Source organism: Atractosteus spatula, chromosome 13 (genome assembly GCF_055471065.1).
Source record: "Atractosteus spatula isolate fAtrSpa1 chromosome 13, fAtrSpa1.hap1, whole genome shotgun sequence".
NCBI classification, from domain to species: Eukaryota; Metazoa; Chordata; class Actinopteri; order Semionotiformes; family Lepisosteidae; genus Atractosteus; species Atractosteus spatula.
The window spans coordinates 8,235,798-8,251,894 of NC_142718.1; the positions used below are offsets into that span (position 1 = coordinate 8,235,798).

The following is a 16,097-nucleotide window of genomic DNA, read 5'->3' on the forward strand; positions in this document are numbered from 1 at the left end:
GACGTAAAACATTTTTCCGTTTAGATAATAAACACCAGGAAACTATAAATATTGTGTCGATTCAAATAGTGGTTGCAGTACTAGATTCAACAACAGCAGTTGGAAAAAAAAACACATGTAAACCATAAAACTTTGAATATGGTTGTTTACTTCATATTCAGAAAAACTGTTCTTTTGAGTGTGCAGAGATATTTCAGCGAAGAAAAGAAAAAAGTTTTTTTTTCCTCACAAATTTATTATCACAGAGAGAAAAGTACCAAGAAGCTACTTTTACAAAAACTAGAAAACAAACCTGCGAAGTTTAACTTTGGAAATTTTATTTATACACATCACTCTTTTGATATCACAACAAAATTAAATGCAATCTGGGTGAGGCAAACTTTGGTCAATAAAAAGTTTTTTAAGTGTTTCCAAAACCTTCCAAAACAGTGACACTTATAGTAACTGACTTAATTTTCCTCAGTATTAATGTGGTTCTGAATGGGGTTTGTATGTTCTCCCTGTTTTTGTGTGCAATTTCTCTGGGTACTCCACACAAGACATGCTGACCAGGTGAAAAGACGTTTCTAAAATTGCCCTCACTTGATGGATAGTTAGACTCAAGCTCATTGTGGTCCGCTAAGGCAGTGATGTTAAATCCTAGTCCTGGAGTAAACCTGTCTGCTTGGTTTTTTCCCCCAAATGAACCCTTAATGGTGTTAATTGGTGCCTGTAACAGGTTTGGAGATTACATATATTATTTTGAAGAACTTCAACACAATTTCAACACAGGAAATTGAGGAGAGACTGGATAAAGCGCTAATTGAGAATTTTCTGACCAAACAGCTCTTAAAATGTAATTAATTGATGAGGAACAGGCCCAACTGGGAATAACACAGCATCTGAAAACACCCTCAGCCAGCGTTTTCCTTCTGCTTTAGTCCAATTGGTTATATCTTAGTTAGCACACCTTAAAGAGGGCAGTTCTGAAACTCATTGATTAATACAAATCCCATTCAGCTTTTAAAGAGTTCAGAGCACAGAAGGCCAGAAATAGAAAACTAAAATAAATTAACCTCTGCTTAAGAAGTTGGGCGGGCGTAAAAACCAGAAGAGACTTAGGCAAGTAGTTAGTTTTAGTTTTGAAAGCAATGTTTCAATGCGGAAAGAAACCTAAACAAGAAGCAGTTAGCAATTAGCACAGGTGATTAAACAATCCCAGCAGACACTGGAATACCCCAGACCAGGACTAAGGTGCCTGTAACAGGTATAGAAGACAACTGTAAAGAAATTTACAGTGGTAAAAAAGAAATAGTAAAGAAATTACTAAAAATGGCTAGATGGGACAGAACAGAAATGGAAAACAGAAGCCCTATTTAGTTGTCGTTACATGCAGACCTAGCTCTGAGGCCTGGTATCTTAGGAGAAACAGTGTCTTTTCCTTTCCCAATATGACTGAAAATACCCTAAAGGAATGAAGGACAGGCTTACCTGATTTTTGGGAGATGACGCCTTGGGCTTTGCCAAGTCAGAGAGGGACAAGGCAGGGCGGCTAGCCTTGTGAAGCTCAGCTAGGTCCTGCATGATTGAGTTCAAAGCTTCCTGCTCATCTTGCGGAAAAGAAAAACACAAATGTAAGCAGATGAGCACTGCACAACCAAGTCCTTGTGATCCAAGACCGAGATTCTGTGCACTCACCACAAGAACAATTATACATATAGGACAAACATAGACCCAAACACAGCTTTCAAGAATGGGAAAATGACTGTGAATACAAATTAAATACATAGAATTAGAGCATTTAATAAGTTTTTTGAAGCCTGATATAAAGTACAACTAATACATAAGTCGCTTCTACCCAGATTCTGCACAAACGTTTATTTCACTACACTGCAATAATTATATATTTCAATTATTGATCAAACCAACTTGAAAGCATCACCGCCACCTAAATTGAGTAACGCTGTAAAACAGGTGGCCAATTCCAGTCTAAGAGACATGCAATCCAACAGATTTTTAAGTCTTTTGAAAAGTAAGCAAATAACCTCTATAAAAATAAGATTGGATCCGAGGAGCAGGGAAAAGCTGATAAACCCCATGCAGTTCTGCCAATAATTAGCTCAATTGGCTCATTAAGAGCTCAGATAGAATGAAAACGAGCAGAAACAGCAGTCACGCATAATTGGAGTTGAATAATCCTTCCTTGAAACCTAAAAAAACAGCCTCAAGCTTAGAACTAACACTTAGAATGTGAAATGTTGTCTCAGCTATTACAAAAACATAAGAGAAAAGCAGCACCTAAAATGACTTGATCTGCAGTGCTATCACTTTTATTTTAAAACTTTTAAGTTCTCATGCAAGTTCTTTAAGTTCTGGTTTGCACATTTCAGCTGGATATAGACCATGGTTCAGTGACTCACATTTCTTTTCTGCAAACACCACAACCTTTTAGAATAACACCTAAAAGCATTTTGTTACGCTCAGCCAAAATAATAGTGAACTTATTTTATGTTTCTGTTTATTTTTGTCTCCTCAATTTATTTGTGTATTTGAAGCTTTAAAGAACCATGACTGAAGTCTAACAGCATACTAGGAAGTCTGACGACTAATAGCATACTACAATGCTTACTAACAGCAGCATAAGTTTATTATATAAAAATCTTTATGATATCATTGTGTGTGTAATGTCCTCCTTGCCAAAATCTAAACCTGAAGACTTCTTCTCTCTGAAATAATGAAACTTCACAATAACATTCATTCATGAATTGGTTAAAAATACCAAAAAAATTAGATAGAGTGCTTGTTTTAAGTGTTTTACATTATTTGATTTCTTCATTTTTGATGCGGCTTGATTAATACATCATACAAGGATGCAGCATTGCAATAAGTGACAAATGGAATACAATGAAAGTTTAATTTCCCCAATCACAACTGCGATGTAAATATTTCTCTTCATAAGGTTTAGTCAATTTTGAATTTTGGGGTTAGGTTAGAATATAGTCCGACTTATATGGAGGATAACAGCCTCTCGGGTGAGCCTGAATTAAAATGAGAATGAATCACAAAACAAAATGGAAACACCGACAGCCATCTCTAGCCAGAATGCTGGACCATTTGGGGCACTGATTATGACTGGTGAAAACGAGGCATACTTATTGACAAGAAGCAAAAAACCACCTCAGCAGTCATCAGCAGTGCAATATTATCTTGAGGAACAGACTGAATCAATCTCCATGGGGCTTATTAAAACATTGATATGCTGTAGCAGTGACTGCACATAATGTATTGTACATCAAGGATGCTATCCAAAATGCATCACACAAATTCAGTATAATTTTCAAATGATTTTGCCTGGTTAAACTACAGTAACATTAACCATGATATGTATTCACTGACAAGTGCAGTATGCAATAAACACATCTCCTGGCAGCACTGGCTCATAAATAATTAAGTGGGAAACTATTGTTGTAGCACTTGAACAAACAACTCCAGGGTATTCTAAGATCTCGTTATTAATAACTGATCTGAAATATTACACTTGTCAGTTTATCGACTCGTCAAAAGCTAAAATTAGGGAGCTTGTTACAACTAGCTAATCCATCTGGATTTCCCATTGTTACGGATCATTCCAAATTGTCTGATAAAATAACTAATGTTGGTGAAGTTGTGAGCAACTAAGCCATGATCTAGTTAGGATCACAGTCTTGAAGTCCTGCTTTTACTGGTTTTGGGAAGACATAAAAGTTAAGCAAGAGCTCCATTTTACTAACCACTATCCCAAATCTGAAGCACTGGATACATCTCTGATGGAGCTGTTGCTGTTCCAAAATGCTGCAGAACCTCACTGTACTGAAAAGCCTAATGCTATACAGATTGCAGCTTAGCATGATATTTTATCTTTAATTCATACCAATACAAAGACACAAAGTTTCTAAAAAGATGCTTCCTTTTTATTTTTGTTCAAGTTAACTCCGGGGTCATCAACTTCCGTCTACAAATGTGTGTTTCTGTACACCCACAAACTAAGAACATACACATTTGTTTGCAACACACAAAATTAATAATACGTTTTTATTACGACACAAAGAAGCCTCCATATCCCTTATCCCTGAAATTCAAGAGGAGTTGAATCTTTCAACATTCGATGTTAACATTTGTAAGAACAGACTTTTCAGTAAAGTCAGAAAATGCTTTTCCTGACAACTGGAGATTTTGCACTTTTGCCTCGTTCCATGAAATTGGCCTTCTTACACACTACACCAACAGTGACTTCCAATCCATTTGTGAATAATCTGTCAGCAATGTCACATCCTATGAAAAACAACTTTTATAAAAAAAAAGTGGCTTGGATCTCTTGCATCATTGTAGGGGATCTAAATGCTTTGACTCCTCATAAAACAAAATCCCTAATATTTCAGATACCAAAGCACTAAAGCTGCTTTATTTAGTGACAAAAACAAGCATAAATAGGAAAAAAAAACAATTTTGGAGTCACAATCCATGCTGTTTGTAGGGGCAGCAGCATCACAAGCACTCTTCCCTAGCACAAATTTTCAACTTCCAAAATGGCATGAGATGCATGGGGTTGATAAGGGATTCATGCTTCAAATAAACCTGCTCATGTTATTTACCGTCAGAAACGTTTTAGTTCAAACTTCCTAACTGATTTGTGCAAGGTCGTCTTGTATTTATCTTAAAATCAAAGTTTTAAAAACCGCAAATGGACTCATTGTAACACATCGACATCTTGAAATGATACAAGTAATCGGTTTGTTCCCTGCTGAAAAAAAGAAGAAAGAAAACACAACGTTTCGGCCGTGGAGCCTTCTTCAGGTGTGAGCACCTGAAGAAGCTGGTTGCTCACACCTGAGGAAGGCTCCACGGCCGAGACGTTGTGTTTTCTTTCTTCTTTTTTTCAGCAGGGAACAAACCGATTACTTGTATCATTTCAAGATGTCGATGTGTTACAATGAGTCCATTTCTTTCTTTCTTCTTTCTTCTTTTTTGCAGCAGGGAACAAACTGATTCTTGTTCCTTTGCAGCCTACGCATGCTGACGCAGCTCCCCACCTGAACATCTTGAAATGTCTAATTATTAATAACATTTCTTTTTATTCCAAGTGCACCTTTCATCCCAAAAGCCTCCCAAAGTGCTTTATATACGGTGGAAGAACAGCATCCACCTGGATGAAGCACGGCACGCAACCAACATACACGAACACACAGCACTACACAGCACATTGGACAAGCATGTGAGCTATTTTTTCACCATATTAATGAAGGGAGAACCAGCTTTTGCACGTACAGAGAGATTTAACCAGGACGCCCCTACACTATCCACACTCCTACTCTTTCAAATAACAACATAATATCTTTCATCTTTAATGGACAAACAGTCTAGACTTCATTTCATCTCATCCAAAGGACAGCACCCCCACAGAGGACAGTACAGTGGCCTCGGTGGTCATATCGGAGCACTAACTTTGGAAATTCTGATCCAGAGGAAACAGGGACACTTCCTCCTCCATTAACACAATTTGCAGCAGCAGGCTGGTTTTCCTTACAATATAATGTGTTGATGTGTTTTCAATGAGTGAGGAAAGGAACGCAGGCAGAAAACATCAGGGCACTTTTGTCTACCAGTCAGTTCTTCTCCTTCAAATTCTGGCTTTGGGGAGATCAAACCAAAAAAAGTGTTCAAACAGGTGAACAGCAGAAAATGGATTTCTATCATCCCTTGTCACAACTATTCCTGCTGATAACCTTACGTGCCACTAAGTGAAACAATTCTATTTTCTTATCTTGCAAGTACAGACAACTGAGCTTTTGTCCTTGTTGAAAAGGGCTCCGTGATTTGTCACCCCGTACATGAACAACTGCTTTCAAGTATTTAGTCTCCCAGGTGACTTTTTTTTTAATGTCACTTTTTTATTCTGTGCCAAGAAAGTGCAAGTAATTAGGTCATTTCATGTGAAACGAATTTTTACAAGAATTTTTGTTCCTCTTACCCATCACGACAGAACGCTGAGGGACCCAGGGCTCAAGAAAAGAAGATTCTCCCATCAGCAGTCTCTTTTCTTCCTGAAGAACAGAGCAGTGAAGGTCAGTGAAAAAAAACTGAACCAATTTTAAGAAATGAAATACAAACACCTCAAATGAAACAGTTTCTATTTGAAAGTGCATTACTTTAATTGACGTGCTTTAAGGAATGTTACCTCAACCAAGAGGCCCAATGGAAGCAGGCTGACATTTACAAATAAGGAGGCAATATTTTTTAAGGGGTTGTACGTAGAGCTGGGCGATATGGCCAAAAACATTATCACGATAAAAAGTTTCATATCAGTCGATATCGATAATTATCACGATAAATGTCAAATCATTATTTCTTTCAAGTTTAAAGGCAGATTTTTTCTCCTGAGTGAAAGTTGAAGAAACCAGACAGGTAATTGGTAAATTAAACAACTTTTTATTTTAAGAACACAACAAACACTTGCCAAACAGCAGAAAAATTAAACAAATTTGTTGGCTGCCCGGTCTGCAACACGCACGCGCACTCGTGCAGTATATCATGTATATCATGGCAAACCCAATATATATATCGAACATTTGTTAAAATTATATCTCGGAAAATTATTTCGCGATAATTATCGTTATCGAATTATCGCCCAGCTCTAGTTGTAAGAATCTGGAACGTGCGACCCAGCTATTGTGCTGAGGCCAACACAATAGTTTATTTAAATCTGGAACAGGTCCTTGAATCATGTAGGCTATTAACAACATCCACTCAACCAATTTCTAACCACTTCATCCCCTTCAGGGTCACGGCATGGTCAGCCGCAAGTCACACACAGACATAAACACACCAGGGCCCACTTTCCCAGAAGCCAATTCAACCTAACAGCTAGGGCTGGGCGATATGGCCAAAAACATTATCACGATAAAAATTTTCATATCGGTCGATATCGATAATTATCACGATAAATCTCAAATCATTATTTCTTTTAGTTTAAAGTCTAAAGGTAGATTTTTTTCTCCTGAGTGAAAGTTGAAGAAACAGTTAATTGGAAAATTAAACAACCCTTTATTTTAAGAACACGACAACCACTTGCCAAGCAGCAGAAACATTAAACAAATGAATAGAGAGTATTCAAGTCTTTTTTTATGTCAAAATATGCATGAGTAAAATTTACAAAATAAATATCTTAATAGGGAAAATTAAATACTGCAGTGTGATAAAACACACATAGAAGATGGCTCAGACTGCAAAGTTTAAAGTGCTCTGTTTTATGTCTGATCGTAAAAAGCCAAAATATCTCCAAATTACCGAAGTTGAATGACATTTTCTGTCGACGACGTCATCGTCCTTCGAGCTGGTCGTTGGCAGCACTACATTCGCTTCAGTGTCGCTCATTCCTCCACTCTAACTACAGTCCTGTCAGCCACCACCGTGTGGGTAAACACCACCACGTTAGCGGCCCGGTCTGCAACACGCACTGCGCACTCGCGCAGTATTTTGTGCGCATGCGCATACCATGCGCAAAGCAGAAACATATATCGAGCATTTATCGAACTTTTGTTCAATTTATATCGAGGAAAATTTTATCGCGATAATTATCGTTATCGAATTATCGCCCCAGCCCTACTAACAGCACGGTCTTGGATCGTGGGAGAAAACTAGAGCACCTGAAGGACACTCCATGCAGATAGGCTCCAGGACAGCAGTGCTACCCACTATGCCACCGTGACGCCCACTTGATCTAAATGCACTGAACCTCTTGCTTGCAACACCTTGTAAGTTCTGATGCAGCTGGGTATCTTCTGAACGGGTCCGTGTCCAATCAGTGTTGCACAGTGCTGCAGCAGAAACGGTACTTCATTTGATGTTGTGATAAACACCTATTCATTCTGCTAGGAGGCTATTTCAAAACACTGCTAAACATTTAATAAAAAAAGAACAAAAATCACTCTCAATCGCTTTCAGCGGCTCAGGATCACCATTGTGACGTATGCACTTTGTACCTGCCCATGTTAAATGTCATTTGCCAAGTGCAAACCCAAGTCTTTTTGGAATTCTCTTTCTGCTGTCCTTCCACTTAAATATCTATCTTCTGCAAATGTAATTATGTTGTTAATTAATAATAATAATAATTGCTTACACTTATATAGTGCTTTTCTGGACACTCCACTCAAAGCGCTTTAGAGGTAATGGGGACTCCCCTCCACCACCACCAATGTGCAGCCCCCACCTGGATGATGCGACGGCAGCCATAGTGCGCCAGAACGCTCACCACACGCCAGCTCTCAGTGGGGAGGAGAGCAGAGTAATGAAGCCAATTCATAGATGGGGATTATTAGGGGGCCATGATTGGAAAAGGCAAGGGGGAAATTTGGCCAGGACGCCGGGGTTACACCCCTCCTCTTCTCGAGAAACACCCTGGGATTTTTAATGACCACAGAGAGTCAGGACCTTGGTTTTACGTCTCATCCGAAGGATGAAGTTAACTATACCAGAATCTAAACTGTTGATACAAATCTGCAAGAGCAATAATCCTAAAACATATTCCTACTTAAACTACTTTAACCTGCCCATTTACATGTTACAACACTAAGGGAACTTGTGGTTTGTTATTTGTTAACTAGTTTTCAATCCACCCTATTAGTTAACCTTGGTTCCCTAGGTAGCTTTTAACCCAAGAATTAACCTTTCACCCTTTTACCTTTCACCCTTAATAGGGTATACTATTCCAGTATCATTTGTAAAAACAGTACATTTAAATGATGACTTTTTGTTGTTGTTGTATGTGCTCAGCAGACAACAGGTATGAACGAAAAAATGAGTTCTGATGGATTTGATCAGAAAACAGCTTATGCTTGGAATACACAATTAAGGGCAGGTTTAGATGTATTTTACTTACGTTTTTGTTCGACTCACTTGCTTAACATACAGCAACATTTGGAACCATGTGGGTCAAAGTCCACATCTATGTTATTCAAGTATAAAACACTTAAAACTCCCAATTAATCCGCACATTAAAAATGTTACTCTCAAATACCTTTAACTTCTCAGCTGTTTAAAATAGTGAATTCACGGAAACACTTCAAGTATCCTGAAGATCTATATCTACCCTTCAGATTGCGCCTTCCTCAAGCATAGACTATCCCTACGGACTGCTTGTGAACGAAAATATACGGGGTTTTAAATGATCTAAAGCCACCTTATTTTGAAAGGCAATGACGATTCATGACAATAGGCTACTGTGTTTTTACTGAAACGTACAAGGTATCCAAAGTAGTTCACTTGGAGAGGCAGATAAATTATGACGGGGCTAACTTGCTTCTTGAGTTTTAACCCAGAAAAGCCAGCAGCCCCTCGTGTGAAGAAATAAATGTTTTTTATCCAAATGAGTGTTTTATTTTTAATGTTTAGGCCTTAAAACGGTCGGAAATAGATGCATCTTACCTGGAGAGACAAACTATTTGGCACAACATTATGCAGGAATGTCTAAAGGGAAGAGAAAAGATGACCGATGTATGCATACTTCATGACAGTTGCTCAGATTTTTGACAAGCCGAATGCGTAGCTATTTCGTTTTTTGGCAGTGACAATTTTGTATTAAGTTGTTCAACACTGTTCTTCTAAATTGGCTTCAATAATCTAAATCCACAAAGAATCTAATAATCCAATGTGCACGTGTTTGCTACATAATGCTTCTTTGAAACCATTCAGAACATAGTAAGAGATTTATTTATATAGCACACTTTGTTTTGTAAAGTCTCAGTCAGCAAACATATATATACAGTATAGGCTTGCACCCAATCACTCAGAACAAGCTGCAAAATAGTCACAGGGTAAACAGTATATTCTAATCCATGAGTGCATGAAGCTCTGCTTTTTCTCACTTGTGCATTAAAAAGTGAAAATCTATTGACTAAAGCACTAAAACGCTATACCTGAATTCAAATCATGCCAGTCCCAATCTCCATACTTTACTGCAACAACTCGATTTTTCCTCGTAATCACTGCATTCGCATTCACAGGGATAAGATGTGATTTTTTTTTCAACAAAGCAACATTTCTCTGGTGTACTGGAATCCAGATTTTGTGGGCTACCTGACAAAATGCCAGTGAAGTTAAAAGCCCTGAGCTGAAAGACAAGTTCAAAAACCACAATTCATAACATAACATCACTGTATTAGGCCTATACAAATTCTTGCATTAGGAATTTGTCTTTTCGCATACTCCAGCTTGCTCTCCATGAGACACACAGACAAGGAGAGAGAAGCTTGGGGTCAGAACGCAGGGTCAGCCACTGCACAGCGCCCCTGGAGCAGCTGGGGTTAAGAGCCATGCTCAGGGGCCCAACGGAGTAGGATTCCTCTGCCGGCTACGGGATTTGAACCGGCAACCTTCCAGCCACAGGCACAGATCCTTAGCCACAGAGCCACTGCTCCGCCCAAAGTAGTTCATTTGGAGAGACAGATAAATTATGACAGGGCTAACTTGTGTCTTGAGTTTTAACCCAGAAAAGCCAGCAGCACCTCATGTGAAGAAATAAATGTTTCTTATCCAAATGAATGTTTTACTTTTAATGTTTGGGCCTTAAAATGGTTGGAAATGGATGCATCTTACCTGGAGAGACAAACTATTTGGCACAACATTATTCAATCCCAAAATGTAGGACGTTCATGTTCTGGCACTGTCATTAATGAGAAGAAAGCAAATCTTTGCTCAAAATGTGTTCTAAACAGCACCAGCTGCATTGTGCCAAGTGAAAGTAAGTGTCTTATGTGCTCCGTTGGAAAGTGGGGGTAATTCTAATTGCCTGTAGAATTGTATTTGTAGCATCTGTCCATAAAAAGGATGACAAAACAAAATCAAATAATTACAGAAGAACAATACTTGCTTCTGGGTGGCACAGTAATGCAATGGCTCTCATTATTGCCTCGCAGAGCTAGGGACCCTGGGCTGCATTCTATACCTGGGGTACTTTCTGTGTGGAGTTGATATGTTCACGTGGGTTTCCTCCAGGGGCTCCGGACTGCTCACACAGTCCAAAAACATACATGAAGGTCAACTGGCCCCTGGGAAAACTGGCCCTGGTGCAAGTGTGTGCGTGTCTCTGTGGGTGTACCTTGCCTTGCGCCCATTGCTTGCTAATAATGCTCTGACTCCCCCGTGACCCTGAACTGGTTGAAGAATTATGGAAAGAAGACTTGCTTCTAGAACATGTAAAGGCTATGGAAAATAGAACTTAACTAGACCATCATTTGTAACAAGATTCTACGCAACAGAAAACTGATTTAGAAAACGTGGGCCTCGCTTAACTAAATTGTTAGAGCTCTTCCAATAAGAATCAATAATTGAGAAAAGCAGAGCACATGATATAATAATTAATAATTGCTTGCACTTATATAGCACTTTTTTGGACACTTCACTCAAAGCTCCCCTCCACCACCACCAATGTGCAGCTCCCACCTGGATGATGTGACAGCAGCCATAGTGCGCCAGTACTCTCACTCTCAGAGCAGAGTAATGAAGCCAATTCATAGAGGGGAATTATTAGGAGGCCATGATTGGTGAGGGCCAACGGGAAATTTGGCCAGGAAACCGGGGTAACACCCCTACTCTTCTCGAGAAACGCCCTGGGATTTTTAATGACCACATAGAGACAGGACCTCGGTTTTACGTCTGATCCGAAGGACAGCGCTTGTTTACGGTATAGTGTCCCCCTCACTATACTGGTTTATTAGGACCCACATGGACTGTAGGGTGAGCGCCCCCTGCTGGCCCCACTAACACCTCTTCCAGCAGCAACCTTAGTTTTTCCCAGGAGGTCTCCCATCCAGGTACTGACCAGGCTCACACCTGCTTAGCTTCAGTGGGTGGCCAGTTGTGAGGTGCAGGGTGATATGGCTGCTGGCCATATATGAATATTTAGATATTCAGAAGACATCTGCTAAACTTTGACATAGGCTAATTCTCAACTTGCAGTAAGCATTCATGGAAAGGCATGCATTTTGACTGAGAACTGGTTCTTAGGATGAGAAACAGTAAAGATAATGGGGAAAAGCTCAGATTGGGGTGATATTAGCGGAGTACTACGAGGATGTTGCTAACTTAAATCAACAGTTTAGGTTCTGCTGTAATTTGTAAACGTGTCCAGTTCTCGGGTGGTACTGAACATTTGAACATGCAGGATTGGCAAACACTGTTTAAGATGTAAAATGGATTTAAGATGACTTAGACAGAGGAACATGCAATTGCAGATGTGCAGAGTGTTACATGTAGACAGCAAATCCTACGCATATAATTAAACGAAGGGCTGTAATGTTAAAATTGTACAATGTGGTAGCAAGACCTCACTGACAATAGGGTACGATTGTGGTCGTCCTTCTACAAAAACAAAATTGCTGCACTAGAATCAGTCCAGCAAAGTGCAACCAGATATTTTCTTAGGCCCAGAAGAATGTTTTATACACCAAAGAACTGAATCTGTTCAATCTTAAACAACTCGGATTTGGGTTGATCCAGAAATTCAAAATGGTCAAAGGCATCGATAAAGCCAGCACTATGTGGTGTTTTACACAAAGGGAAGCGGGGGGCTGAAACGGGCCATCCAGCCCTGTCGTCCAAGCTGACACCCTGCCTTCTGTCGAGAAAGGGCTAGATAAAATCCTAGGATTAATTAGCTACTAAAAAAAAAACAAAATTAGGCCTAGATGGGCCAAATTGACTCCTCTTCGCTCATAGCCTCCTCGTAGTCTGAAAACTCTCGCTCTTTGAGATGTGTATGTAGGTACAGTTTAAAAGAGTACGACTAATAATTTATTTTCCTCTTACTTTAAGCTTTCAAATTGTTATCCTAGACCTTGCAATGCCAACTAAATAAACACTGTGATTTAACAACGAGGTGCGCGTTCTACGCTTTTTCCAAAGGGCTGCGTTTCATCCAATTCATGCAATTAACATTAGAATTAAAAAAAAAGGCATTTGCACAGAGCCACTACGTGACTTCGCAATGTCAATTTCCCAATGTTTCGCACATATTGAAAATACGGGACGACAATACGTCGAGTAAATGGTAAAATTACGGACAACTTTACAGCAAGGCGATACGTCAAAACGACAGCTGATGGTGCGAAATAACATTTCGGCAACCATTGTAATGTGCCAACAACACTTAAGTTGCAATCGCACTGTTCCAAATAAAACCGTAACCGCTTTTAACGATCCACTACGATTGTCTGTCTTTATGTCTCCGAAACGATTTACATAGATCCAGCAATCATTGAATCGCTCATCAAATGGACTGGTTCACAAGTTGACGTACAAAATCAGCAATCCCCGTTTTGACATTCTGGCAATGTAACTGAATTACAGCGAAGCCCACAGACCACGAATTTCTTCCATTTAGTTCTCCTCCACGTTCCAGCGTTTCTACCGAAACAGGCTCTCGCATATTTCACATTGAAGTGAATTAAATCTAAAACAGGGAGTAAAAGGTAGGCAATGTAGTCCTTTTATTACCTGGGGATCTTTGGTACCACTTCCTCATTCACAGGACCGGCTGGGAGAGCCTGGGCCCCGCTGATAGGCGAGTCCGCAGACGCCGAGGGTTCAGGAGTCCCGTGTTAACCTCCACTCGAGTCCGAGGCTGAAGCGCCTCCCCTCCTTTTTGGAACAGGCCGCGCTTCCTCCTATTTACTTGTTACTGTAAGAACCGTGATGAAACCGTTTTTTTTTTCCCACCGAGGAAGATAGCCTTCTAAATTATTAGCGCTGCAACGACATGACGAGCTTTTTATTCCATTAACTTTTCTTTAATTGATTTCTTTCAATGCTCACAACATAGCACGTTCTTGAGCAAATTCGCCGCCAGGTAACAGCAACACAAGAGTTTGAAGAATTTGCAGCACAAATCTTGTGATGTCAGAGGTAGTTTGTGTTCCGAGTTGGATTTCGTCATTGAAATTATGTGGGGTTCAGGAAAAGACGTTTTAGTCAAAATGGCACCTGTTTTAGGAAAATCTATTGGTTGTATTTACAATTTTAAGTGCTTTTCGCGTAATTTACTGTACATTGTTAATTATAAGACTAGCTTTTGGTACCGTGTGTATTATTTTACACTATAGGATGTTAATTCAATATACGACCTCGGAATATGAAACACAACCTAAATCTACAGCTAATAAGCCTCAATTATTCTACACTCTTAGGAAAGTCACGAATTCATCACATTCTACAAAACCAGTGGTACTCACAAAATAATTTACCCACCGCGGTTTTAAGATGTATTAACATTGTATTTTCAATGGTGCAGAATTTTTTCCATAAGAGATCGCATCAAAGGGAAAAAAATAATCTGAGAATCATATTATACTTCAAATACTTCGCACTACTTAAAATAATAGTAATTATTACCTGTATGTATAGAGAGATGTCATGTTGAGGTACTGATGTGACTTCTAAGATCTGATAACTCATCACTGGCAATCCACTGAAGCTCAGCAGGTGTGAGCCTGGGCAGTACCTGGATGGGAGACCTCCTGGGAAAAAACTAAGGTTGCTGCTGGAAGAGGTGTTAGCGGGACCAAGAGAGCTCTCACTTTGTGGTCTGTGTGGTCCTGATGCCCTTGTGTAGTGACGGGGATGCTATACTGTAAACAGGCGCCGTCCTTCAGATGAGACGTAAAACCGAGGTCCTAGCTCTTTGTGGTCATTAAAAGTGCCAGAGCTCTTCTCAGAAAAAAAGTAGGTGTGTAATCCCAGCATCCTAATCAAATTTTCCTTACGTATACGTATATAATTGCAGACCTGCATACCTAACCCAAGTCTCAGTGGAGAAGTGAAAACCCCAATTCGCTGGATCATACACACCCAGAGCAGATTTTAAACCCTGACGCCTACCCTTGGGATAAGCACCAAGAGGCCAGGATCTTGGTTTAATGTTTCATTCAGTGGTACACAGTGTCCCAAGTCACTATTCTGGGGGGCATTGGTTTGGAAATTCTGGTCCAGAGGGAAGAGCACCACCTACTGGTCCACCAACACCACTGCAGGGGCGAGATGGTCTTACTCAACAGGCCTCAGCTCTGAGACCTCTGAGACTCGGCTCAATAGTTGTAATAATCGCACATCTTTCTTTTTGCCAGGTCAAATTTCTGCCTTTTTTAAAACGATATCATTCGGAATGATTAGGAATTAATTTCCGTTTTTTACCATTTTAGTTCTGAATGCAACAGTAGAAAAAGAACATCACGTCCTAGAATGAAGGAAGGACCCTAGAAATGTTCTCCTATAAAGCATTGCCTTGAACTGTAGCAGAGAATATATACTAAAATATTCTAATGCTACTCCGCCCTTTAATGCTTATGAAAATAGAAATGCAGTATTACTTAAACGCCATTAAAAACCTGAAAATAACTAGGCAAAAAGCACAACGGATGTGTGTAAACGTTTTAACTTCTGATTGTAATTCGGGCAGTGTATAATTTGTTGTTGTTGTTGTTGTTGTTTTTTGTTCACATCTTTTTTCGGATGCACATTTCTCCTTTGTAATATTTGACGTTCAATAAGTAAGTTTGAAAAAAAAAACTGACTGCCGCAGCGGGAAAAAAAAACTGCAGTTCCTACATTTCTGGTTAGTGTCTAGGTCCGCTGACTTCAGAAATGAAAGAACAAGTTTGTAATTTTACCAGAAAACCTTGCATCATCTATAAATCTATAATATCTGTCCATGCAGAATTGAGACAGCTGTCTATTTTAATATCGATGGCTGAAAACACACCATTTTGGCGTGTGGCTGACGTTAAATGTATCAGAATAAGAACAGCAATTAGGTATTCGTTAGTAACAGTATTGCCTTAGAATGTGCTGTCGCTTTAAGAATAATATATTACTGTATGCATGCCCCGGTTATTAATTGACAGTAGCAAAAAAACTTTATACTTGGGATGATGCAATAAAACTTAATAATAGTATAAACACTAATTCCAGCACCTCAAATGCCACACTGTTGACAAGAACCACCAGAAGGTTTCCTTTTTTAAAAAACAGTTTCAAAGCAGTTTTCAAATACATATCTAACCTACAATCGACAGTCATTTCCCGGATTTGCT

The 16,097-nt window shown here is 39.4% G+C and overlaps 1 protein-coding gene across 2 annotated transcripts in view; it reads right to left on the reverse strand.

Moving 5' to 3' along the window:
• map3k2 (mitogen-activated protein kinase kinase kinase 2) overlaps positions 1–13,824 on the reverse strand; it is a 39,943-nt gene extending 26,119 nt beyond the window's left edge. Inside the window, exons 1-5 of one of the 2 annotated variants that reach the window (XM_088931027.1) lie at positions 13,507–13,824; positions 9,439–9,480; positions 7,767–7,832; positions 5,987–6,059; positions 1,471–1,589 (exon numbers count right to left, since the gene is read on the reverse strand). In XM_088931027.1, coding sequence (XP_088787153.1) covers positions 1,471–1,589; positions 5,987–6,041 — 174 coding nt within the window. In that variant the 5' untranslated portion in view covers positions 6,042–6,059; positions 7,767–7,832; positions 9,439–9,480; positions 13,507–13,824. The remainder of the gene's footprint in view (positions 1–1,470; positions 1,590–5,986; positions 6,060–7,766; positions 7,833–9,438; positions 9,481–13,506) is intronic. The other variant, XM_088931028.1, reaches the window with a different exon arrangement.
• Positions 13,825–16,097: the final 2,273 nt, after the last annotated feature.